This window comes from Puma concolor, chromosome E2, assembly GCF_028749965.1.
Source record: "Puma concolor isolate L17-30 chromosome E2, mPumCon1.1.hap2, whole genome shotgun sequence".
NCBI lineage: Eukaryota > Metazoa > Chordata > Mammalia > Carnivora > Felidae > Puma > Puma concolor.
The window spans coordinates 48,130,316-48,156,315 of NC_141681.1; the positions used below are offsets into that span (position 1 = coordinate 48,130,316).

At 51.8% G+C, this 26,000-nt stretch overlaps 1 protein-coding gene across 3 annotated transcripts; it reads left to right on the plus strand.

Annotated features, from left to right (window-relative positions):
• The first annotated feature begins 114 nt into the window (after nt 1–114).
• On the plus strand, nt 115–25,797 carry SUPT5H (SPT5 homolog, DSIF elongation factor subunit). 3 transcript variants are annotated; one of them, XM_086689751.1, is made up of 30 exons: nt 115–229; nt 486–563; nt 4,979–5,144; nt 8,861–8,926; nt 9,473–9,484; nt 9,976–10,045; nt 10,174–10,242; nt 10,341–10,406; nt 10,653–10,683; nt 11,039–11,107; nt 14,218–14,469; nt 15,605–15,694; nt 15,802–15,872; nt 17,382–17,487; nt 17,703–17,796; nt 17,888–18,024; nt 18,435–18,590; nt 18,695–18,841; nt 19,674–19,820; nt 19,908–20,033; nt 20,869–20,953; nt 21,294–21,413; nt 21,496–21,598; nt 21,681–21,808; nt 21,909–22,014; nt 22,682–22,840; nt 22,958–23,126; nt 23,239–23,442; nt 25,197–25,292; nt 25,366–25,797. In XM_086689751.1, the coding sequence occupies exons 2-30, from the start codon at nt 489–491 to the stop codon at nt 25,507–25,509; spliced, it is 3,264 nt and encodes a 1,087-aa protein (XP_086545877.1). In that variant the 5' UTR covers nt 115–229; nt 486–488; the 3' UTR covers nt 25,510–25,797. The 3 variants fall into 3 exon arrangements, with proteins under 3 accessions (XP_086545877.1, XP_086545879.1, XP_086545878.1); XM_086689752.1 differs by having other exon boundaries at nt 129–222; XM_086689753.1 differs by lacking the exon at nt 9,473–9,484.
• Nucleotides 25,798–26,000: the final 203 nt, after the last annotated feature.

The following is a 26,000-nucleotide window of genomic DNA, read 5'->3' on the forward strand; positions in this document are numbered from 1 at the left end:
CCTTCCTCTTTGACCCTCCCAAGATGTCGACTCCATGCTCTACATTGAGCCGGATCTGCCACTTTCAAGATGGCGTCCTGGAAGTGCGTCGCCGGGGACTAGCCCCGGAAATCTCGCGTTAAGCGAGGTCGACGCGTAGGTTCTCGCGAGAGGGCACATCAGTCCCAGCCAGGCGTCGTGTGAACAGCTGCTGGTACCGAAGGTTGAGGTGGAACCGGAGCGGTGAGGGGTGGGTAGGACGCCGTGGTGGCAGGACCGGGGGTCGCCGGGGCATAGGGAGGCTTTAGAGACCGGATTCCGGGACACGGAAGGTGTAGCAGATAGCTTAAGGGGTAGCCTTTCGGGTTCACCCTTGCCAGAACCAGGCTGCCGGAAGTGCGCTGAGGGATTTTTTTTTTCTCTCCGGGAACCGGCGGGGAAACCGAGGCAGGGGTGGGGCTGCTGTTTGGGGGACGCACTGAGGCCGTCTTTTCCTGCAAGAGCAGAAGATGTCGGACAGTGAGGACAGCAACTTCTCCGAGGAGGAGGACAGCGAGCGCAGCAGTGACGGCGAGGAGGCCGAGGTGTGTGGCTGGGACGTTGTGGGGAGGCATTGAGCCTGGGGACAGGACCGGGACAGAAAGGCCCCTGTGGGAGCTCGGAGGGTATCAGAACGAGCTCTGGCCTCTGGGAGCCTCCAGATTGTTGGTAGTGACAGAGAAGTAGGCGAGCCGAAGTCAAGCAGAAGGACAGGTGCGAGAGGCCAGGGATGCTCCAAATACAGTGAAATAACATGTGATGTGTTTAATTTTTTAAAAGTTTATTCATTTTTAAGAGAGAGAGCGAGCATGCGCTAGGGAGGGGCAGAAAGAGGGAGACACACAATCTGAAGCAGGCGCAGGCTCCGGGCTGTCAGCACAGAGCCTGACGCGGGGCTCAAACTCATGAACCATCGGATCATGACATGCGCTGAAATCAGAGGCTTAACCGACTGAGCAAACCAGGAGCCCCACAGGTGATGTGTTTAGAGGACCTGGCATGTAGGAAGCACCCGCTGTTAGCTTTTATTTTGGAGTATGCACGGTCATTTCAGAAATATATTTTTAGTGCCTACTGTGTACTAGGCACACTTTTTTGCCCTTGGGCTGCACTAGTAAAACATTTTGAAAGTCTTTGCCCCTGTGAACATAAACGTGACTGATGTGTGTATCATTTAGTAAAGCAGAAAGTACTTTGGAGAAGAGCAGGGAAGGGGAATAGGGAGCCTTGGGTCAGTTTTAAATAGGGTGAGTCTGAGAGAGTGATATTTGAAAAAAGATGTGTTGGAGGTGAGAAAGTGAGTCATGTGTGGAAGAGAAGTGTTCCAGTAAGGGGGGAACAGCAAGTGCCAAGTTGGGAGCATGTCTGCGTGTTCAAAAAGTAACAAGGAGTCAAGTTTGGCTGGATCAGAGTGAGCGCCACAAGAAAGTGACAGGAGCCAGATCATATAGGATCTTGAAGCCTCTGGTGAGGAATTTGTCCTGATTGAGTGCAACAGAGCCTTGAGGTTTTGAGCAAAGAAGGGATGTGATCTAATGCTTTAAAAGGATCACTGTTTCAGGAGTCAAATAAACATTTCCTGGGACATAACTGACTTTAAATAGTCTCCTTTTAGCTATTTTCCTTGTCTGTTTATTTCTAACTTATTTATCGAGCAAATGAATGTTTGAGCATCTACAGCTTTGTTCCAGGTTCTTCCTAGGTGTTGGAGAGAATAGAACAAGGCAAATTTTTGCTTTCAGGGAGTTTACACTTAGTAGGCAACAGTTACAAACTAACAGAGATGACTGGATGATTATAGATGTCTCCTTTAACCTACAGAAACATAGATCAGTTTTTTTAAAGGTAGTTGCCAACACTTGCAAGGGCGATTTCATGTAAAAATCATGATTTTTCTGCTTTTCTGGGAAAATTAGAGGAGCCAGCAAGCAGCTCTTTGCTCAAGAAATGGCAGCCTGCTTTAAAATGGGGAATTTTCTCCAATTCCTGGGATATATCAGTTGCCATTTATCATGATGCCTGCCTTGTGGCAGAAGATTTAGGTAAAAGGAAGTTTTCCTTTACTTGTGTCCTAGGAAAAATCAGGTAGATGGAGAGTGCCATGGGTTTCCTTTGAGCTGCCCCATTTATTTTTGTTCTCTGCTTGCCCTTGGTAGGCATTTGATTGTCAATCCTTGTGCCCTGTGGGCAGTCCTCAGCTTCCAGCGAAGAGTTGGAAGAGTCAGGAAGCCATGGTGGGGGTGAGGCAAGTGGGAGGATGCTAGGAAGGGTTTTTGCTTCGAGCAGCAGCACTGGGTTCTTGGTCTCCCTGACTCATGGCTTCAAGACACTTTGCTTGTGGTTAAAGCCTGGTGGTAATGAGGCCAGGATCCCTGGGTCCTTTTCCTGGCTGGGACATCTGGTTTGCTCTGTGCAAATCTCACTTCCCCAACACCACACCAGGCTCTTGACTCACCTGCTCACTTGTCTCCCGTCACTAGATGAGGCAGGAGGACAGTGAGAGGCCAGCTAGAGATAGGACTGGATAGGCTTTTTGGATAGCCAAAGGTTAGCATGGTCCTTGAAGGACCAGGTCCTGTGGATAGAAGGTTGGGATGGCAGATGATGACCCACTGTTGGGGGAATCAGTGGTTTCCCCATTCTCAGCCACAGTAACCTGCACATTCATTCATTCATTCAGCAAGTGTTCCTATCAGGCTGGGATCACAGGCTCTTTCATGGAGCTCTCTGTCCTGGAGGGGAGATAGTTTTATAAACCAGTGGTTACTTCAGGGGATGCTGAGGACAGACAGTGTAAGAGCACGTTCCAGCCCCAAGATAACACAAATAGTAATGGGAGCTCTTTTCCTCAGGGATCAGGGAGCCAGGTTTGGAAAGAAGGCTTTGCTGGGACTGAGCCAGGGGAATGAAGACAGGGTTCCTTGAAATCAGGCTACTCAGAGTCGTTTGAGTTGTTAAAAGGCGGGACATTGTGGATGAGTCAGGAGTATGTACTAAACAAATGTTTAAGTTGTCTTCTGTTCCCATTCCTGAACTGGGTAATGTTGGGGACCCAGCAATGCCTGAGATAGCCTGAGAGAGCTCACAGTGGTCGGGGCTGTGATGGAGGAAGCTCAGAGGATGTGCCTGACTTTGCTGGGGTAGGGGGTAGGCATAACTTTCTAGAAGGGGGAGTATTTTGATTGAAGTATGAGTGAGAGGCAAAAGAACTTTTTTTTTTTTTTTTTTTTGCAGAGGACCAGCACGGATGATACTAGCACTGAGAGAGTATGGAACGAATGGTTCAGTGTGGCTGGGACCTAGCACTTGGGAGGGGGAGCCCGAAGAGGCAGGATAAGAAGGAGAGGCAGTAGCAGAGTGTGTGCTTCTAGTCTAAGCTGTTAAGCAGCTGGTTCTTTACCTGGGGGCAGTGGGGAGCCCTGGCCCTGTTTTAAGCAGGGGACCAAATGATCAGTTTCATATTTTAGATCATAATTTTTTAATGTTTTTATTTATTTTTGAGAGGTGGGGAGGGGTAGAGAGAGAGGGAGACACAGAATCCGAAGCAGGCTCCAGGCTCTGAGCTGTCAGCACAGAGCCCGACACGGGGCTCAAACTTGTGAACCGTGCGATCATGACCTGAGCCGAAGTCAGACGCTTAACCAACTGAGCCACCCAGGCGCCCCTGTTTTGCTTTTATCTTTATGGTTACTTTTTACTTGTAACAAGCTAACTTTAAAAATGTTTTTGTTTCTGAAATATTCCAAAGTTTGGAAAAGTTTCTTTGTTAAGTTAAATAAAAACATGAGTGAATTTAAAATACCAGATAAACAGGTTGAACTGATGTGAACTTGGCAAGAAGATGGGTAGTTAGTGCGGAAAAGATTGAAGTTTGGGGAACACTGTTTTGTCTGGGTCATTTCCTTTTGTGACTGGTTTGGAGGCCAAGAGACCCAGAAAGGAGGCTGGGCAAGGGGCTAGGTTTTAGAGGGCAGTGATCTGGCCTAGGCTAGGGCTGTAGGGATGGGGGAGAAGGGACAGCTTGGAGGGACAATGTTCCAAAAGCAGAAATGTCAAGAGTTTGGTGCCTGATGAGAGCTAGAGGGAGCCAGCACAGGTCTAGGGGAAGACGTTGAGATCAGTGTGGGACACGGTGGGCATGAAGGGTTCAGAAGGCATCTAAGGGAGGCATCTGTGGAGGCTGCTGACATATGGGGGGCCTCTAGTTCTGGAAGAAAGTGGGGAGCTGGAGACAGATGAGGTATCACCTGCAGAGACAGGAACTGGGACTGGAAGGTAAAGTGGCCCAGTGGGAGAGTGTATGCAGGGAGAAGCAGAGCGGGCCCCTGGCTGAACCCTGGGGACTGAAGCCAGCACTTGAGGGGTGAGAGAGGAAGAGGGGCCTGCAGAGGGCCAGCCAGAGAAGTTGGAGAAAAGCTGGGAGAATGTGATGTGACAGATGTCAAGGGAAGAGCATTTCTTTAGGGAGGGAGTAGGCAGTGGTGTGAAGTGTCTTGTACGTAACAACTGAAGATTGTCCTCGGAATTAGCAACAAGAGGCAGGCGATGACCTTGGGGAGCAGTGTAGACTGGAACCGGAGATCTAGGAATCATAGTCACAGAGATGCCCACCAGCTGAGGGAGTGGATGAGGCGGCCTGGGGAGTTGTAGAGTGGAAAGAGATGAGGGCCGAGGACCGACCTCATGGAGCTAAAACATTTACGGGCCAGGTGGAGGCTAGCAAGGAGGTCTAGTGGAGCAGGCAGTCTGGGTCAGCTCCCAGGTATTGGTTGACTGGGTGGCAGTGCTATCACTGAGGTCGGATGGCTCCCAGAGAGGCTGGGGTGGAAGGGAGGGTATGCAGAGCAGAGGGGCTTATGACTAGCCAGCCAGAACTAAGGTCAGATTTGGGGTTGGGGAGCTTGGTATCTGGATTTTGGGGTACCGAACCCTGGTGCCCCAACCTTTTGTAACCCTGCAGGTAGAAGAAGAGCGGCGGAGTGTAGCAGGCAGCGAGAAGGAGGAAGAGCCCGAGGAAGAAGAGGAGGAGGAAGAGGAGGAAGAATATGATGAGGAAGAGGAAGAGGAAGATGATGACAGGCCTCCCAAGAAACCCCGCCATGGCGGCTTCATTCTGGACGAGGCTGGTATGTCACAGGGCTGGCAGGTGCTGAGCGTTGGCCGGACTTGTACCTTCGGTTCTATTTCTCGAATGAGTTTTTCCAAAAGGTTTTTCTTTTGGTAAATGTCGAACACACACGGTAGTAGGATAGTGTATGGAGCCTCCATGTCCCGTCACCTCGTGTCAACACTTAACACCTTAGTACCGATCGTTTTGCTTCTTCCTCTTCATTCCTGCCCACTATTGGATGATGTGGCAAATCCCAAATACATGATTTTACCCCCAAATATTTCTTCATATATTCCCCAAACATCAATCCTTTTAAAACAGTCACAGTAGTATTATCCTTTAAAAAACTGAAGTCTGTGCTTCTCGTGGGAAGCTGAGACGACCTCGATGTAGGCAGGACAGGGTGGTGGAGGCCAACAGGCCTGGGTCCCTTGTGGCCTGGCTCTGCTCTCTTCTCCATGTGGCCCTGGGTGAGTTGCTGTTTGGTCTCTCAAAGAAAGTTTCCTGAGCAACATATGGCACTTAAGTGCTCATGCTGTCATCGTCCTCATCCTTGAAATACCCTTTTGTTTCCCAATGGCTGCATAGTATTTTTTCCATAATCTGTTTTATGTAACCAATCTCTTGTTGGACATTGGAGTTTGCGTTTTTCATTATTACAAGCAGCACTGCTGGGAACACTCTCATACGTGTTTAGACTCATAGACACAAGGTATTGCCTAGACCAGGGGTTCTTAACCTTTTTTGTGCTGTGGCTTCTTTGGTGTCTGGTGAAGTCTGTGGGCCCCTTCTTAGAATTGTGTTCTGAAATGCTTAAGGAAAAAATACGTAGGATTCCAGAGAGAACAATTATACTGAAATACGGTACCTAAATACTCAAAGAACATGTGTGTTTCGTTAGGAATGTGCTGAAATAACAAGATTTAGTGGAGGGTCTGATAAGAATCTAATTTTGAAGTAGCAATGAGTGCAAATGATATTTTGAGATATCTTCAGCTGTATAACGTGCCATGAAAATATCAGAGTTCACTGCTAACATTGCTGTGATGTTTCCATTGTTCGTAATTGATGTAAATACTAAATTTCAGTTAGAGATTAGTGAAAATGAAGATGTAATATTTTTAAGTTTTTTTATTTTGAGGGAGAGAGAGAAAGAAGGATGAGTGGGGGAGGGGCAGAGAGAGGGGGACAGAGGATCCAAAGTGGGCTCTGAGCTATCAGCACAGAGCCTGACGTGGGGCTCAAACTCATGAACCGTGAGATCATGACCTGAGCCAAAGTTGGACGCTTAACCAACTGAGCCACCCAGGTGCCCCGAAGATGTGGTATTTTATCTGACATGGACCCTGAAGATTTTTTACGTGGCAAATCCGTATGGGTCATATTACTGGGCAAAGGGAATGTATATGATTTGAAAGCCTTTTGATGTCTGTGGCCGAATACTGGCCCCTGAAAAGATCATACCAGATACTCCCTCCAGCCATACTCAACAGTGCCTGTTCCCCACGTGCATGTAAGGGAGAGCTACTTGGAATGCCATCCTCCCTTTCTTAGGACCCTCTTACCTGAGGGAAAACCAGGGAGCAGAGGGGCAGGAAATGCTCAGAACACTCCTGTTCTTGGAGAGCTTTGGCCCTTTTCCTAACAGCTGAAGGAAGCGAGTCCTTTCTTAGAGAAAAGATCTTAGGTAGCAGAAGTGCCCAGATCAAGAGAATGGATAACATGCCGTGTGACATGGACGTGGACTGCTCGGGACAGCCATGTGTTTTCTGGGGTGTCATTGGGCACTGCCTGTGGGAAGGCTATGTGGCAGGGCCCATTGATATTTAACATGCAGGGACCCTTTGATCCAGCAGTTCTTTTTTAGGAGTTCATCTCACAGTTAAACTCGAATAGGTGCGTAAAGATATGAGGCCAAAGATAGTTGCTGCAGTCCTGTTTGCAGTTGTAAGTGTTCGGTGATCTAAATGTCTGTTGATGGTAATAGCTTGGTAAAATGAGTTATGAGGCAGATAGTCGGATAATAGTAAATGAAGCATGTGCTGCTATGAAAGAGTTCCAAGGTAGTATCATTGCTTAGAAAAAGTGGAAAGTACAGAACAGTGTGCTAAAAAGTTGCATTGGAAAAAAAAAAAATGGGGCAGGTAATGGGGATGTTATATGCATTTCTTCTTTAAGTACAGATTATTTCTAGACAAGAAACTGGTCATAGAGTTGCCTTTGGTAAAGGGGACTGAGCTAGGGTTAGAAATGGGAGGGAGACTTACCTGTACCCATACATCCTCTGGACACTTTGCGTTTTTCATCACGTACAGATACCACTTCTCAGTTTTTAGTGTAACATTGGCTGCATACAAAAGAGGATATGTAATGTAGTGAAGAGATTAGATGCATGGACCCCGAAGCCAGATTGTTTCTCAGGTACTAGCTGAGAGTCTGGGCCAGTGAAGTCACCTCTCTGGGCCTCAGAGCCCTCACTGTAAATCAGAACGGTGGTGTTACCTCCTTCAGGGTCACCAGGAGGATTAATGAGGAATCTGTGGCAAGAACTCACAACAGAGCAGGGCATACAGTACACTCGGTAAGCAATAGTGTTATAAACCGAAGGGAACAATAAACAAAACCAACAGATCACGAATTGTGTCTTTAATGGGGCTCTGGCTGTCTCGGTTGGTTGAGCGTCCGACTTCAGCTTAGTTCGTGATCTCGCTGTTCATGAGTTGGGGCCCCACATCCGGCTCTGTGCTGACAGCTCAGGGCCTGGAGCCTGCTTTGGATTCCGTGTCTCCCTCTCTCTCTGCCCCTCCCCCGCTCATGCTGTGTGTGTCTCTCTCAAAAATAAATAAATGTTAAAAAATTTTTTTTTAAAAAAAATTTTTTTTTTTCAACGTTTATTTATTTTTGGGACAGAGAGAGACAGAGCATGAATGGGGGAGGGGCAGAGAGAGAGGGAGACACAGAATCGGAAACAGGCTCCAGGCTCTGAGCCATCAGCCCAGAGCCCGACGCGGGGCTCGAACTCACGGACCGCGAGATCGTGACCTGGCTGAAGTCGGACGCTTAACCGACTGCGCCACCCAGGCGCCCCAAAAAAATTTTTTTAAACTATATATTGGTTTTGATAGTTTGGAGGGAACTTTTCTGCTTGCTTAATTTGATCTGATTTTTTTTCTTTTGAGCGAGAGAGTGTGTGAACGTGTGCGAGTGAGTACGAGGGAAGGGCAAAGAGAGGGAGAGAAAATCCCAGCATAGAGCCTGACACGGGGCTCAAACCCACGAACTGTGAGATCATGACCTAAGCCAAAATCAAGAGTTGGATGCTTAACCGACTGAGCCACCCAGCACCCCATCTGATTTTTTTTTTTTTTTAAGTTTATTTTTTATTTTTACGCCCAGCATGGGGATTGAACTCATGACTCCAAGATCAGGAGTTACGTGTTCTACTCACTGAGCCAGCCAGGCACCCCTGATCTGATTTTTGAAATCGGCTCCTGGATGGGGTTAGGGGAGGGATGGCTTTTAGAGCCAGGTGGCAGCGAAGCTGCAACAGAGACTCGATCCTGCAGCTTGGAGCAGCTCCAGGGCAGCAGGTGAGAGCCTCACCTGTCTAGCCCTGAGTCCTGATCTGCAGGGTGGATATCCGTAGTGCCTGTCCCCCCAGAGATGTTTCCTGGGAACCACTGTCACCTTTGCTGCAGCTGCCTCCCTGACCACGTGGCTTTCTTGTTGCAGATGTGGACGATGAGTATGAGGATGAGGACCAGTGGGAGGACGGAGCAGAGGACATTTTAGAGAAAGGTGTGTGTGGGCCCCACCTCTGCAAGCCCACTTTGGGGTCTTGGGTCTTGAGAGCCCATCCCCAACCCCCATGCCCTGCACCACCCCAACTCCCACCCTCCTCACCTCGCTTCTTTCTGTCGTTGCCAGAGAGACCAGCTCTGTACCCTTTTCCTTTTAGGCCCATGAGTTGGGGGGTGGGGGTTGTGGGTGGTGGGGGTTGTGGGAAGAGGACTCTGGGGTCCCAGGGCCCCCGTGAATCCCTTATGGGGGTTGTAGGGTGGGTGGGCTCTGTCCCAAGATAACCCCCCACTTCCTGGGCCAGTGCCCCCACTTCCCTGTTATTTTCCGTTTTGTGCGCCTCATACATTTCGGCTTCTCCCCCAACCACCTGGTGCCTGGCCTTTACTTTTGATTTTCAACCTTCCTGTGTCCCTCCCTTCCCCTTCCCCCAACCCATTGGTTGATTTCGCTGCTATAATTTGGCTCATACTTTGTCTGCCCTCGCCCACCACCACCACCACCACCACCACCACCACCACCACCACCTCCTCTTCCTCCAAGTAGAAGAGATTGAAGGTAAGAATCTGAAAACTGTGATTTCCCGACCTTCCTCCCATATCCTGACATCTCCTTCCTGCCCACAGTACCCTCCTTCCACCCCTGACCCCTGTCTGGCCCTGGGGGCTCTGACTCATACAGGGTCCAGAGTTCAGGGGGTTCTGAGGCCAGGTATCCAGCCGTCGGCCTGGGGAAGTGTGTTTGTTTATGTATGCGTGTGAGCGTTGTGGCAGCAGGGATAAGTGGTGGGGGGTGGAGTTCAGGGCATACTTAACGGCTGTGAGATGGGGAACGGCTGGATGTCCCCACCTGTTGGACCCTGTCCCCAAGTCTTCTTCATGAGAAGCAAGATGCTGAGCGGGACAGAGTAGAGGGTGAGGGTTGGGGGTTCCTCAGTGAGGTATCTCCTGCCCCAGGGCCCAGCTCCGGCCCTCTCAGCCCCCATCACTTCCTCCACGCCCTTGCCCTTCACCTCCCCTTACTTACCCCATCTGCTCATTTTTTCGCAGCCTCCAACATCGATAATGTCGTCCTGGATGAAGACCGTTCTGGGGCTCGCCGCCTACAAAACCTCTGGAGGTAAGCGGCGGGGGATGGGGGTGGGTGAAAGGGTGAGACTGGCTTCCAGGGGGGAACTTGGGAGCAAGTCAGCCCACCCTCCTCTCCACAGCCTTTCATTCATGTTTACTTTCCCCTTCATACCCCAGGGACCAGCGAGAGGAAGAACTGGGCGAGTACTACATGAAGAAATATGCCAAGTCGTCTGTGGGAGAGACGTAAGGGCATGGGGTGGGGGCAGGTGGTCCCTTCTCGGAAAGGGTCAGGCTTCTGACAGAGCATCACCCCTCCTTCCCAATTGCTGTCCTCTCTCCAGGGTGTATGGAGGATCTGATGAGCTCTCTGATGACATCACTCAGCAGCAGCTGCTTCCGGGAGTCAAGTAAGGGGGTTGGGATGGACGGGCTGAGATGGGGGAATCTTGTATTGGGGTGATGTGCCTATGCAGACACAGAGTGGTGGATAGTGGGAACAGGTGGCATGTTGGCGCTTGCCCTCTTCTGCTTCTGGAAGGAGGGATGGAGGAGGAGAGGGTGTGGAGGGAGAGCAAGAAAGATGGGTGTGGGGATTCGGGTCTTTCGTGATGAGGCCATTTCCCTGAAGGGTTTCCTTTTCTTCTCCTATCTAGGGATCCAAATCTGTGGACTGTCAAATGTAAGGTGTGTGCTCCAGGATGCAGGGGAATGGGGGAAATGACCTTGTCAGGGAGAGCTCCCAGCTTTCTGTCCTGGGTCTCCTTGGTATATCAGTCTCTTAGTCCTGTCTCTGCTTCTTCATCCCCCGGCCCCTGGCCCCTCCTCACTCCTCCGTCACTTAATTCACTGTCTCCCACCTTTGTGTTTCTTACCATCCATTCCTCTTTCTCTGTATCTGTCCATCTTTTTTGTTCCTCCCTCTCTTCCATTTTATCTTTCTTGCCTGATTACTCTGCATTGCTGTTGTCTTCTGTCCCCTTATCTGTGTCCGTCCTTCACCTTGTCATCTCCATCTGAAGTCTGTCTGTCTGTCTTCCAGATTGGGGAGGAACGGGCCACGGCCATTTCCTTGATGCGCAAGTTCATTGCCTACCAGTTCACAGACACGGTAAGTCAGATAGGCAGGCACCTGGGAAATGAGATACAGAGCAAAAGCCCAGAGGGAGGGACAGTATAGGTTCAAGGGTACCAGGTGCTCCTTACGGTCAACAGCATTGTCTGTTACGTGAGCTGCTTTAGCTAGAAAACAACCACTCCCTGGATTGAAGCATTCTTCTGTGCCTGACAGAGGTATTGTCTTCGTTCTTTCTGCATTCCTGACAGGGTTCAGCAGCCCCCTGTAGCCCTCCAGAAGTCAGGCTTTAGCTTCCTTTTTTGTTTGTTTTAAACATCTTTTTTTTTTTTTTTTTGATAATGTTTATTTGGGGGGGGAGGGGAAGTGGGGGAGGGGCCCAGAGAGAGAAAGAGACATAGAATCTGAAGCAGGCTCCAGGCTCTGAGCTGTCAGCACAGAGCCTGAAGCAGGGCTTGAACTCACAGACCATGTGATCATGACCTGAGTGGAAGTTGGACGCTTAACCGACTGAGCCACCCAGGCACCCCAGCCTTTAGCTTCCTGAACCTTTTCTGCCTGAGTGAGTTTTGCCTGTTCACCAGCCCTGTTGGGCAGCTGTCCCCCTTTTACTGTTTGGGAGGAGTCCTGGGATAGGACAGTGTGGCTGAGTGTGTCAGGGGACAGGCCTGTCAGGGGGAGAATTCCTTCCTTCCCTCTTCCGTGCAGTTTTCACACATCTGCCGAACCCTTCCCATGGTCAGGTGTCTGCACTGGGAGGTGCTGAGGATACAGCAGTGACTATGCCAGGGCTGGTCCTGACCCTTCAGGGCTCACTCACAACACACAAAGCATGAAGGTGCTGCTTTAAGTTCACAGATCTTTCTTGGGGCACCTGGGTAGGCTCAGTGGGTTAAGTGGCTGACTTCTGCTCAGGCCATGATCTCACATTTCGTGAGATTGAGCCCCACATCAGGCTCTGTGCTGACAGCTCAGAGCCTGGAACCTGCTTCCGATTCTGTGTCTCCTCTCTCTGATCCTCCTCCCCGTTTGTCTCTCTTAAAAAGTAAACATTAAGTTCACAGATATTTCTTTAGACAGCTGGAATTTGAATCCTGTCCCTGTTGCTTCCTACCTCTCTGACCTTGTTCAGGCTCCTTCCCCTTTCTGGGTGCCTTGCTTGCTCCTCAGCATTGCTAGGATTAAGTAGCTTTGGACATGTCCAGCTTTCATCTGGGACTTGGCCTGCAGCTTGTGTTCAGTAAATATAGTTATTGTCAGAGGCATAATTGTCAGTTTTGGAACAAGGGCAAACCCAATGAAGGGTACGCTCAAAATTCATGAAACATGGGGCTACGGCTAACTCTGTGCTAGCCGGTAATGTTCTTAATATAGTCCGTGTCAGGCTGAGTACATTGCTTGTACCTGCTGAAGCAGTGGGTGTATGTCAGTGGGCCCAAGTGGACAGTTGGATTTGCAAATCATTTCAAGTGTACTCAGACCTCAGTCATGTGTCCTGGGCAAAATTCTGGTGATCACTTGAGTTATGACTGATTATTATTTTTAATGACCAGAATAGTACATGTGTATTGTAGAAGTCCAAATCTCTGTCCCTAAGTCCCATTTTTCAGAAGGAATTCTTGTTGGTTTATGTCTTTCCAGATCATCGTCTGCACGTTGAAAACTTTGCCCTGTTTTTAAAACAAAATGGTGTTATGCCGTACATGTGTTATTCTGCAGTGAGCTTTTTGCCAAGACCTTAATTATCTTTCCATACCCAGTAAATACAAGATTGTTTCCATTTTTTGGTATCACAGGCAATGCTGAAACAAATGAGTAGTTTTTTTTTAACTGAGATATAACTCACATAACATAAAATTCAAGGTCATGGTGTATGATCCTTCTGATATGTTGTTGGATCCAGTTCTATTTAATTGGAGATACTGTACTTACATCTGTGTTCATAAGCAATATTGAACTGTAGTTGCTTAAAGATGTCTGTTTTTAGTGTCAGGTTAATACTGGATCTACAGAATGAGATGGAAAATGTTACCTCCTCTTCTAAAAAGAGTTTGTGAAGGATCAGTGTTATTAAAATGTTGGATAGTGAGGTGCCTGGGTGGTTCAGTCGGTTAAGCATCAACTCAGGTCTTGATTTCAGGGTTGTGAGTTCAAGGCCCATGTTGGGCTCCGTGCTGGGTGTAAGATGTTGGGTAGAATTCACCAGTGAGACTGTCTAGTCCTGACACTGTGTGTGTGGGGGGGCGGGTATTTTTCCATTATTAATTCAATATCTTCTTGTAGGTCTATTCAGATGTTGTATTTCTTTTTGAGTCAGTTTTGGTAGTTTCTGTTTTTCTACGGGAAACGTTCATTTCTTTGAGGTGATCTTATCTGTCGGTGTGCACTTATTTGTAGTATTGTTTTGTAACCCTGTAAGATTGGTAGCAATGTCCTTTCTTTTTGAGTCTTTAGCAACTTGAGTCTTTTGTCTTTTTCTGGGTCAGTCTGGCTGTAGGTTTGTCAAATTTGTTAATCTTTTCAAAGAACGAGCTTTTGTTTTGATGGACTTCTCTATTCTCCCTCTTTTACTTGTTTCCATTCTGATCTTTATTATTTCTTTCCTTCTGCTTGTTTTGTGTGTAGTTTTCTTTCCTTTTCTAGTTTCTTCTGTCGGGTTTTGCCTCGTGTACCTTGAGGTCCTTTTGTTACATTCATATATGTCTGTAATTCTGACATCTTGAGTGATTGACCCTTTTAGCATTCTAGGATGCCCTTGTTTGTCTCCAGTGACAGGTTTTGTCTTAAAGCGCGTTCTGTTTGCTTTTAGTGTAATTGTTCCATTTCTCTTCACTCTTGTTGCTTTTTACACATAGTGCGTGTTGGCTATCTGTCTGTGTCACTACATAGAGATTCATTCCTTTTTAAGCGGTACACTATATTTCACAGAACATTTGTGACACAACAAATCCCTTTTGGGGGCATTTAAAAATTTGCAGTCTTATTTTTTTGCTGTAATCAATAACCCTGCAGTGGACATCCTTATCCCTGGGGTCGTTGCACATACTGTGGGATGAATTCCTAGAAGAGAGAGCACTGTAGTGGCGGCCATTACCATTAGTAGCAGTCGCGTCTCACTGTTTCCCTCTGCTGGCGTGGCCCCACAGCCCCTGCAGATTAAGTCAGTGGTGGCACCAGAGCACGTGAAGGGCTACATCTACGTGGAGGCCTATAAGCAGACGCACGTGAAGCAGGCCATCGAGGGCGTGGGCAACCTGCGGCTTGGCTACTGGAACCAGCAGATGGTGCCCATCAAGGAAATGACAGATGTGCTCAAAGTCGTAAAGGAGGTGGCCAACCTGAAGCCGAAGTCCTGGGTCCGCCTCAAGAGGGGCATCTATAAGGACGACATCGCCCAGGTGCCGGGGGTGGGGATATGGCAGGGTGGCTGAGGGGCCAGGGCCTGTGTTCACGCCCCTGCTCCCCTGTTCTGTCCTTCTCCCTTTTCCTTTTGTCATTCCCAGCCCTTTCCTAGTGCAGAGGGCAGATTAGGTGATGCAGAGCCTAGATTTTGTTGGGAGCACACATCCAGGGGAATGGATGACCATCTCCTGTGAGAGTTCAAAACACATTGAGTAAAGATCTGAAGGCGGTGAGCGAGGGGGCTTTGTGGAAATCTTGGGGAAGAGTGTTGCAGTGGAAGGAACAGCATGTGAACAGGGCTGCCCTGGCTGAAGCAGAGTGTGTGAGGGTGAGAGTGGCCAGGAGTGGGCTCAGGGAAGGGACTGCACCTGTGGCCTGTCGTAAGGCTTTGGCTTCTTCCAGAGTGAAGTGGAGGGACACGGTGTGATGTGGATTTTAATAGGATTACTGTGGGAGCTTCATCGAGGATAGACTCCTCGTTCTCAAGCAGGGACAGTGTGGTCCCTTTTCTTGGTTCTGTCAACTGAGGGGGGAGTTGCTCTAGCATCTAGTGGATAGAGGCCGGGGATGCTGCTAGCACCCTACAGTGTAGGGGACAGCCCCCCACAACAAAGAAGGACCTGGCTGCCAAACCCCAGACTGGACCAGATGGGGCTACAGAGACCAGCGAAGAGACTGTGCCACCATAGTCCTGGGTTGCCCAGGGTTGTAGGAGAGAGGAGGGGGACGAGGTCAGAGGGGGGACGAGGGGTTTAGAAGGCAGAGCCCATGGGAGTTGCTAACACACCGGAGATGGGCAGAAGAGTAGGGAGGGAGTCCAGAACAATTGCCAGTTCGTGTGCCAGACCAGAAGGAATGATGGAGTGGGAGAAGGCTGGCAGGGAGCAGGTGTGGGGGGGTGACTAAGGTTAGTTGTGGTTGCACTAGGTTTGAGGGGCCTTTTAGACATCCGAGGAGAGATGGACAGTCTGCTTTGGGGTTGAGGGGAAACAGGACAGAGAGAACGTGGGGGATTGTCATCAGTGTGATTTCTTTCCCATCACCCCCTGTCCCTGCCATCTCCATGCCCTTCCTGTGTCTGGGGTTAGAGAGGGAGGGCCAGGGCCCTCCTGACCACCCCCATCTCCTCAGGTGGATTATGTGGAGCCCAGCCAAAACACCATCTCCTTGAAGATGATCCCACGCATCGACTATGACCGCATCAAGGCCCGTATGAGCTTGGTACGAGGGGGCATGCCGCTGCTCAGGGGTGGGCGGATGCCTGATCCTTCCGGGTGGCTGGGCCCTCCTCCTTCACCCTTCCCACCCGTGCCACCTTTCCTCCACAGAAAGACTGGTTTGCCAAAAGGAAGAAGTTTAAGCGACCTCCACAGAGGCTGTTTGATGCTGAGAAGATCAGGTGCATGTCCTTGGGGACCGGCTGGGCTGGGTCCCCACAGCTGTGTTGTAGAGTGCCTTCTGCAGGTTCCCCCCATAGGAGTGGGTCCCCCGACCCATCCATGGTCTACTTTATGAGTGGTTAGCCTGCCAGCAGTGCCTCAGCCAAGTTACTTAACATCCCTGGACCTCTGTTTCTTGTGCTGTAAAGAACAACACCTGCCTGCTGAGACTGTAGGGAGAATCAAATGACTTAATAAGCATGTGGACCCAGAATAGCCCTTGATTCCTAGTAAGTGTGATTAGTGGTATCACACGCTGAAATGGGAGTTCTCGACATGTCAGGCCTTACAAGGTCTCTTTCACTGATCTTCTGGTGCCTGGGCACCTGAGGTGGGAGTACAGAGCCCTTCCCATTAGGATGTGTCCCTCGCCCTCCCCAGCTGGAGGGAGCTCTGGAGCTCTGCCCAGTGACCCCAGGATTTCAGGGCTAGCCAGAGGGCTCCTGATGGGAAAGGCAGGAGAGGAGGGGGAGAAACAAGAGGTGCAGTGACCCTTTGCCACTGGTCCTGTTCTGGAACCCACTGTGAGCCGCTAGCCCGTTTTCAGTTCTGTTAAAGGGGGATTACAGAACTCCTTTTGAGCTGCATCCCAGGACTTGGCTAATACTTCACATGCCTAGATTGGACCCACTTATCCCACTGCTGTCCACTTGACTGGACCGCCTTTTACTGAGTGCCCTGACCCGGCCTGTAGAGCTTGTTTGGGCCTCCACCAAACTCAGCACTTGAATGAGAAGAGGATTGAGTGAGTGGCAGGGGGAGCTCAGCCTGCTCCCCTATGCTCCCTTTTTGGGAGTGGGGTGGGCTTTCCCTCCTCTCTCTAGAAGCGTGGGCAGGGACAGAGTGTCCTCCTGCCCCACAGGCAGGGCCAGTAGAGTTAAGGCACGGGTTTGGGAGTCCCACCACCCCCCACATTTGAGTCCTGACTCAGACCACTCTCCCTGGGAGATGTGCCCTATGCGAGCCTCACTCCCTCACTTCGCTAGGAAACATAGGTCGCATTAGTGATGTCCTAGGCTTTGGGGAGGAGTTGTGGAGGTGTGTGGCCAGGCCAGGTGCAGACCGGGGCTCCGTGCATGTGAAGGTTTGGCGTGGTTCAATACTTTGTCCAGCTAGTGTTCACCGAGCGCCTCCGTGGTGCGAGATGCTCGCTGCTCTAGGGGACATAGCAGTGAGTGAAAAACTGCTCTTTGGGAGTTGCCATTGGTCAGGGAGACGGATCAAACGGTGGCTCATTTTCAGAGGGTGATGTGGGCTGTGGCGAACAATAAAGCAGGGGAGAGAGCAGCAGAATGCAGGGAGGAGCCTTTCAGCTTGGGATGGGTTGCTCGGCCAGCAGGGCGCGGCGAAACGGGACGGGTCAGTCGTCCTGTGATCCTCTTCCTCCCTCGCCAGCAGAGGAGCCTGAGATTCACTGAGACTCTCTTCTTCATCCCCCTTCTAATCTTCTCTTTCCCCCAAAATCCCAGGTCCCTGGGCGGCGATGTTGCCTCTGATGGTGACTTCCTCATCTTCGAAGGGAACCGTTACAGCCGGAAGGGCTTTCTGTTCAAGAGCTTTGCCATGTCTGCTGTGGTGAGGGTCCTGGAGGGCCTGTTGCTTATGACGGTGGGGAGCAGGGAGGCCAAGCTTTCTCTCCCTCCTTCGGTCCAGGCCCCAGAGTGGTGGGTTATCTGGATCTGTGCTGGATTGCCTTCCAAGTCAGGAGTATCCCCAGGGCAGTCACTCTACCTCTTCAACCCGTTCATCTGGGCTGTGACACTGACCTTTCTCCTCTCTCCTTGTCTCAGATCACGGAGGGTGTGAAGCCCACACTCTCTGAGCTGGAGAAGTTTGAGGACCAGCCGGAGGGCATTGACCTTGAGGTGGTGACTGAGAGCACAGGTATTTGGTCCCTGTCAGTAACTCAGGCCAAAGAAGAGGGGGTGGCTCTTGGCAGGCAGCTCCCAAGTCAGCCCTGCATCTGTCCCTGTAGGGAAGGAGCGGGAACACAACTTCCAGCCTGGGGACAATGTGGAGGTGTGTGAGGGCGAGCTCATCAACCTGCAGGGCAAGATCCTCAGCGTGGATGGCAACAAGATCACCATCATGCCCAAGCACGAGGACCTCAAGGTGGGTACCGTACTGCCCATACCTGTGGATAATCTAAGGTGGCTGCGTGGTTTTCGTTTGCTTTAAGGGCGTGTACGTCTGTCTGAGGGTTTGTCCAGGCTACCGTGATGTGTCTGGGGTGAGGCGGTCTCCAGCTAGGTCTGAGGAAGAGTGTCTAGTCTGGCATTCTACGTCTTGGGGACAGGCTTTGTGTGTGCGGAGTAAAGGGGTATCCTGACTAATACCTTGAGTCTGAGGTCCGCTGTCTCCAGGGCAGGTGGCCTAAAGAATCTGTGGTTGGGTGGTGTGAGCCTGGGTGGGTTTTGGCAGGAGTCTTTTCTGAGGACGTGAGTGGCTTCTGGAGATGGGGAAGCAGGTGGGTTGTGGTGGCTTCCCTTCCCCTGCTCAGTGTCCCCACACCCAATCCCCAGGACATGTTGGAGTTCCCGGCCCAGGAACTTCGGAAGTACTTTAAGATGGGGGACCACGTGAAGGTGATTGCTGGCCGATTTGAGGGTGACACAGGCCTCATTGTGCGAGTGGAGGAGAACTTTGTTATTCTGTTCTCTGACCTCACCATGCATGAGGTAGGTGGTGGGGGTGAGGGGGGGAGGGGTGGAGCATGCCAGAACAGAGACCCAGGCCGATGAGCCACCAGGACCCTGCTTCACCTGTTTTCCATTTCCCACAGCTGAAGGTGCTCCCCCGGGACCTGCAGCTCTGCTCAGAGACGGCATCGGGTGTGGATGTGGGGGGCCAGCATGAATGGGGGGAGCTGGTGCAGCTAGACCCCCAGACCGTGGGTGTCATTGTGCGGCTGGAGCGGGAGACCTTCCAGGTGTGTGTGTGGCGGGGCTTCCGTGTAGGGGTCTTCCTCTCCCTCGAGCTCCTCATCCTGGGAGGTGGCTAAGAACCCAGACTGCTCTGGGTGGCAGATCTGGCTCTGTGAGCCATGGTTGGCTGTGTGGTGTTGGACAAGTGACCTATTGTTTACCCTCTCTGTGCCTATTTTGTATCCTCTAAAATGGAGATAACGGTAGCATCTACTTTAATAATTGTGATTGAAGCCCTGAGATCAAATATGTAGACCCAGGTGCTTGCTCAGGGGCTGGGTGCTCCGGGTGCCCTCCTCGCCTTCACCCCTACCTGGTGATGGGAGAGTCAGAGCCTAATGCTTAGGACCCTGGACTCTGGAATTATATTTTGGCCTTGTTATTCCATGCTGGGTGACCCTGGGCTAGTGACTTGCCCTCTCTGGGCCTGAGATTCCCTTTGTGTAAAATGGGAATCATGACAGCATTCATCTCAGAGGGAAGTTTTGAGGCTTCAGTGAAATCTTGTGTGAAGAATTTAGCATGGAGCCTGGCACAGAGTGATGGGTAGACATCAGCTATTATGTTAATACCTACTCTACCCATTCCTCAGGTTCCTCAGTCAGGATGGAGTCTCCTCCTGAAGGGTGTTTTGGAATGATTGGGAACGTTTTTGTTTGATCCAGTGCCTACAGGGTGGTGCCCTGAGACTGCGTGGCCCGGGGCTGGGGAGTCTAGACTTCCTGCAGAGCTTGGGACAACCTCCCACAAGGAAGGATCGTTCCACTTTAGGAAAGTCCTGCTCCACGTCACCCCTTTCTACTCTCACCCCTCAGCATCCCTCCCGTCCCTCCATAGGTACTGAACATGTATGGGAAGGTGGTGACTGTCAGGCACCAGGCTGTGACCCGGAAGAAGGACAACCGCTTTGCCGTGGCCCTGGACTCAGAACAGAATAACATCCACGTGAAAGACATCGTGAAGGTCATTGACGGCCCCCACTCAGTGAGTATAAGCTCCTGCCCATCGGCCACGCCTGAAATTGCTGGGGTGCGGCATGGCCACAAGAGTGATCATCCTTTCCTCATCCAGGGCCGGGAGGGCGAAATTCGCCATCTCTTCCGCAGCTTCGCCTTCCTGCATTGCAAGAAACTGGTGGAGAATGGGGGCATGTTTGTCTGCAAGACCCGCCACCTCGTCCTGGCAGGGGGCTCGAAGGTGAGGTGGGTGTGGTGGCGCCCTGGCTCAGCTCCCCAGCCTTCCCTGGCCGCGACAACAGTGGGCTCGTGGAGGATTGGGATGGCAGATGTCCGTGTCGGGTCCTTGGCAGAGTTGATTGGGATTCAGAGCTTTTCACCAAATCATTCATCCACTTGGTTTTATTGTGCACCTGTTGGGTCTCTGACACTGGAGATACGACAGCGAGCAAGGTGCAAATTTCTGTCCTAGAGCTGCTAGAAGACAGACAGATAAATACGTACGTACACAGTACAGTGTGAAGCGACAATAGGCACTATGAAAAAAAGTAAAACAAGACTGGGAGATAGAGAATAATGGGAGCTGCTGATTTAGATGGAGAAGGTTAAGGAAAGGTTTCCTTGAGGTGACACTTGAGCAGAGACCTGAATGAAGGAACGCAGAGCTATGTGACTAGCTCAAGGGAACAGCAGACGCAGAGGTCCTAGGACTTGTAGGAAAGCTGTATAGAACCACGTATCAGAAGGGAAATCGGGCCCAGGATCTGGGTAGCTGGGACCAGGAGGTGATTTCCTTGTGGTCCTGAAGGTAGGGGTCATGAATTCTCCCAGCTATTCAGGGTTATAAAGTCCTGGCCAGGGGAGGACCAGGCCTCCTGATTGACAGGCCCACAGTGGTGTTGGGGTGACGGTTTTCTCAAAGGGAAATGGAGGCATTGTCACCAGAAGGAGAGAGGGATAGCTGCTAGGCCAGTTCAGGCAGGAACTGTTCCCAAATGGAGGCAGGCAGTGGCATGGGGGCCAGGAGCCGGTCCTCCAGGCCCTGCCTGCTGATTGACTTCCTGTCCCTTTCCTAGCCCCGAGATGTGACCAACTTCACAGTGGGTGGCTTTGCCCCTATGAGTCCCCGGATCAGCAGCCCCATGCACCCCAGCGCTGGAGGTGAGGGGAAGTTGGGCGGGGATGTGTCTGGGGGATGGAGGAGGGAGGTTATTCAGCCCATACTTCCTGAGTGCCTGCTCGGCTGGCCTGGCCCTGATGTGGCTCTGAGCCCATGAAGACCAGGACCCTCCCCCGTCACTGCTCCTGGTGGCAGCCCGCAGTGGTCACAGCTGTGCCCGAGCTCTGGTGCAGGCCACCCAGAGGAAGCTTCTAAACCAGTGTGGGTGTGTGGGGGAGTCAAGCAGGTGAAGAAGGGGCTTGAGGTTGCTCTGTCTGTGGACGCAGCATGTGAGGGGAGGGCATGGCCCTGGGGACTGGTGATCTTCTCCTTTCTCCCCAGGTCAGCGTGGTGGCTTTGGCAGCCCCGGTGGTGGCAGCGGCGGCATGAGCAGGGGCCGAGGGCGGAGAGACAACGAACTTATAGGCCAGACTGTGCGCATCTCCCAAGGGCCCTACAAAGGTGAGCTTTGAGGCCATTTGGAGGCCTGGGGAGGGGCATGGTAGAGAACCCTACCCAGCCTGACCTCCTGCCTCCTCACCAGGCTACATCGGTGTGGTGAAGGATGCCACGGAGTCCACGGCCCGTGTAGAGCTGCACTCCACCTGCCAGACCATCTCTGTGGACCGTCAGCGGCTCACTACGGTGTACGGGCTGGGCCGGGGCAGGAGGGGGGTTGTTGGGTGGTGAGAGGGTCCTTCTCACCCATCTAGTTCTCTGTGTCCACAGGGGCTCACGGCGCCCAGGTGGCATGACCTCAACCTATGGGCGGACACCCATGTATGGCTCCCAGACGCCCATGTATGGCTCTGGCTCCCGCACACCCATGTATGGCTCTCAGACACCTCTCCAGGATGGTGAGTGTGCCCAGGGGACAGGGATGAGGGGCGATGTGGGGGAGCTGCAGATAGGACAGAGCTGACGGACAGACACACCTCTCCTACTCTCCCATTTCAGGCAGCCGTACCCCGCATTACGGTTCCCAGACACCCTTGCATGACGGCAGCCGCACTCCTGCTCAGAGTGGTGCTTGGGACCCCAACAACCCTAACACGCCATCACGGTGAGAACTGGGGTGGAGGACAGGGTTCCCTGAGTGCATGTATGGGTGGCTATGCTGGGTGTCTGTGGGATAGTGGGGTCTGTGTGGCCCTTCCTGAATTCTCTGCTCCTAGCCCCAGGCTGGTCACGTGCCAAGGGCAGGTGGGGCTGGGCTGGCAATAAAATGGTCTCTCCAGTCCCCACCATAGTAGTAGGCTGTGGTTAAGACCTGGGCTTGGAGAGGCGCTTGGGTGACTCAAGTTTGGCATCTGATAGTTGATTTCAGTTCAGGTCATGATCTCACAGTTGTGAAATTGAGCCCTGAGTCAGGCTCAGTGGGGAACCTGCTTGGGATTCTCTCTCTTTCCCTCCCTGCTCCCATGTGTGTGTGTGTGTGGGGGGGGGGGGGGGGTGGGAAGCGGTGCACTCATGCACGCTCTCTCAAGATAAACTTAAAAAAAAAAAAAAGAAAGAAAAGACCTGGGGTCAGAGACAGATTTTTGTGATCTAGGTCATATGACAAGTGTGTGACCTTGGGCAGGCAGCCTCATCTCTGCCTCCCAGTCTCAACTGTGAAATGGAGGTCTCTGATGGGGCTGTTGTGAGGTGTTCAGTGTAGCTCGGGAAGCATTTGTTACGTTGTTGTGATTACCACAGAGTTGTTCTTAACAGACTTCTCTGTCCAACAGGGCTGAGGAAGAATACGAGTATGCTTTCGACGACGAGCCCACCCCGTCCCCACAGGCCTATGGGGGCACCCCCAACCCCCAGACGCCTGGCTATCCCGATCCCTCATCCCCACAGGTCAACCCACAGTACAACCCACAGACGCCAGGGACGCCAGCCATGTGAGTCCACTGTGGCCAGCCCTGATCAACCCTTGCCCAGACCTTCTCCACTGCCACTACCTTCTCCTCTTCTCCATCATCCCCAGCAAGTGCTCCTTTCTGTCTTTGACTCTGCAGGTACAACACAGACCAGTTCTCCCCCTATGCCGCCCCCTCCCCGCAAGGCTCCTACCAGCCCAGCCCCAGCCCCCAAAGCTACCACCAGGTGGCGCCAAGCCCAGCGGGCTACCAGAACACCCACTCTCCAGCCAGCTACCACCCCACACCCTCCCCCATGGCCTATCAGGTATTGGTGAGCTTGCATGCCCTTAAGGGCGGTGGGCTAGAATGGGCCTTGGGTCTATAGGGACAGCCAAGCTTGATGACGTGTTTCCAACAACACTCTCTTTCACTTACAGGCCAGCCCCAGCCCGAGTCCTGTTGGCTACAGTCCGATGACACCTGGAGCCCCCTCCCCTGGTGGCTATAACCCGCACACACCAGGCTCAGGAATTGAGCAGAACTCTAGCGACTGGGTAACCACTGACATCCAGGTGAAGGTGCGGGACACCTACCTGGATACACAGGTGGTGGGGCAGACAGGAGTCATCCGCAGCGTCACGGTAAGTGGAGCCCAGGCTGGTGGGTGGGCAGGCATCCTCTCCTTTGGGGTCCCCAGTCTCTGTTGTTACTGGTTTTTTTCTTTTTAACCATCTAACCACATTTTCCAGTGCCTGTTTGTACCCGGAAAAGCAGGTACAGAAGGTGTGGCCTGTAGGCTCCACAAGGCGGGGGTTTCTGCCTGTCCTGTGCATGGCTGGGGCCCCTGGCCTGGAGCAGTGACTGGTACCCAGGAACTGGTTACATTTTAATATACTCCTCTGAGATCAGTTCAGTGACATGGACTGAGCGCTCCTCTGTGCCAGGCTTCAGCTTAGTGCCGGGCACCACTACCCTTAGTGCTCCCCCTGCTCCAGCATTACCAGCCTCTCTGTTCTTCACGGTCACCAAGTTCCCTCCAGCCTCTGGACCTTTGCTCATCGCTTTCCTTTTTCTAGGATTCTCTTCCTTCCATCCTTTGTCTAGTAAACTGCTATTCATCCTTCAGGGAAACACCTAAGCTGTCTCAGATCTGTCTCTTGTAAGCCCATGTAACTTTTTCTCATGTTACCTACCTGGTGCCTAAAAGCTTAAAGTTTATTCTGGTGTGATCCTTTGATTACTAAGCCTGTATTTCCTTCCTAAGTAGCCCTAGTCCCTAGATGAGGGACCAGCACCTTGTTGGCCTTCTAGTAAACATTACTTGAAAATACCAGAGACCAAAACAGCTCCAGGTCCTGCCTTCACAGATCTCACATTCTAGTGAGGGAGGCAGACATGTCCCCAGACAGGAACAGCCTGAGTGGCCAGAGCTGGGGTACAGGAAGTCCCAAGGGCAAGAGGAGCTCTGGGAACCTAGAGGAGGCATCTTACTCAACTTTGGAGGAGGGTTCAGGGGGGTGCTTCCTGGAGAAGGAGGTATCTGCACCAAATTCTGAAGAATGAATAGGAGTAAGCCAAGAGAAATGGTTGGGGAAAGGGTTAAGTGTGTTCCAGAAAGAGGGGACTTGCAAAGGCCTGGGGGTGAGGAAAAGGCTGGCACATCTGGGGAGATGAAGTATGTTCATTGTGGATGGAACACAAAGAGCCAGGGGGGAAGGTGAGTGACAAGGCAAGAGAAGTGGCTGGGCCAGGTCACATGGCCACCTAGGGAGCTTGGACTGTGTCCTAAGGAATCTGAGCAGGCAGGGCGGTGGTGGCATCAGGTCTGTGGTTTGGGATTAATTCACTACGTTGCTCTAGCAGGGATGGATTAAGGTGGGGAGACTGGGGGCTGGGAGCCTAGGGGAGGTCAGGCTTCACTATAAGGCTGTAGGGAAGAGAGGAGAGGGGGAGGTGGCAGAGACTCTCGGGAGGGCAGTGAACACACCTCAGAGCTGGAGATTTTCAGTGAAAGAGCTGGCCAACCTGAGGTCAGAGCTCTGGCCGGGGCCTGGGGGCTGTGGGGCCATCCCTCCGATCTGGGCAGGCCTAGGAGGAGGGGCAAGTGTGAGAAAGATGATGAGGCCCACTTGGGACATGAAGGGTCAGGTGTCTGAGCAGCGGTCTCTCTTTTGGCCTAAGTTGGCTTCATTCTAATGTTTCCCATGCTGATCTGGTCACCCTGCCCCCACACACCACAGGCCCAGGAACTAGGCCCAGCTTTTGGCCTTTCCTGCCCGTGTGTCACCTTGGGAAGGTGATTTTTTAGAATGAGCCCTGAGCCTATGGTCCTTGAGTGCGGGCATCAGTCCTGTATTGGAAACAGGCAGGCTGACCAGGCTGTCCCTACCCACAGGGCGGCATGTGCTCTGTGTACCTGAAGGACAGTGAGAAGGTTGTCAGCATCTCCAGTGAGCACCTGGAGCCCATCACCCCCACCAAGAACAACAAGGTAAGGGGGGCCAAGGGGACGTGGGAGCCTTGGGCTGCTGACACAGACACTGACCTTGTGCCCCTCCTCCCAGGTGAAGGTGATCCTGGGTGAGGATCGGGAAGCCACAGGCGTCCTGTTGAGTATCGATGGTGAGGATGGCATCGTCCGCATGGATCTTGATGAGCAGCTCAAGATCCTCAACCTCCGCTTCCTGGGGAAGCTCCTGGAGGCCTAAGGAACGCAGGGCGGGTGGACTTTGGCAGATATCTGGCAGATGGAGAGTGTCCTCTTTCCTTCTCTGGCCCTTGGCTCTGACAGGTCTGGGCCAGGTTTGGGGCCTGGACCAGGGCTAATCTGATTGTTCAGGATTTCCTTTATTTTCCTTTCTGGGTTCCTATTTCCCTCCCTGATGTTCATGGGAATCAGAGTAGAGTCTGGGGGAGGGTCCCCACCTTCTTGTACCCTCCCTTCCCCAGCTTGCTTTTGTGTTAAGGTCTTTCAATAAAAAGCTGTTTGGTCAAAAGTGTGTGTCTGTGTTTTCTAAGCTGGGGTCATTTGCAGACCCCACCTACTTCCTGGGCAAATAACTGGATGATACCTAAGCCTCCAATTCCCCATCTGGAAAATGATGCTGTCTATTCCAGATGGAGGGTTCTCGGGATGAATGTATGAGAAGACACGAGATTATCAGAACAGAGCCTGCCACGTGATTAGTCACGTTGTACT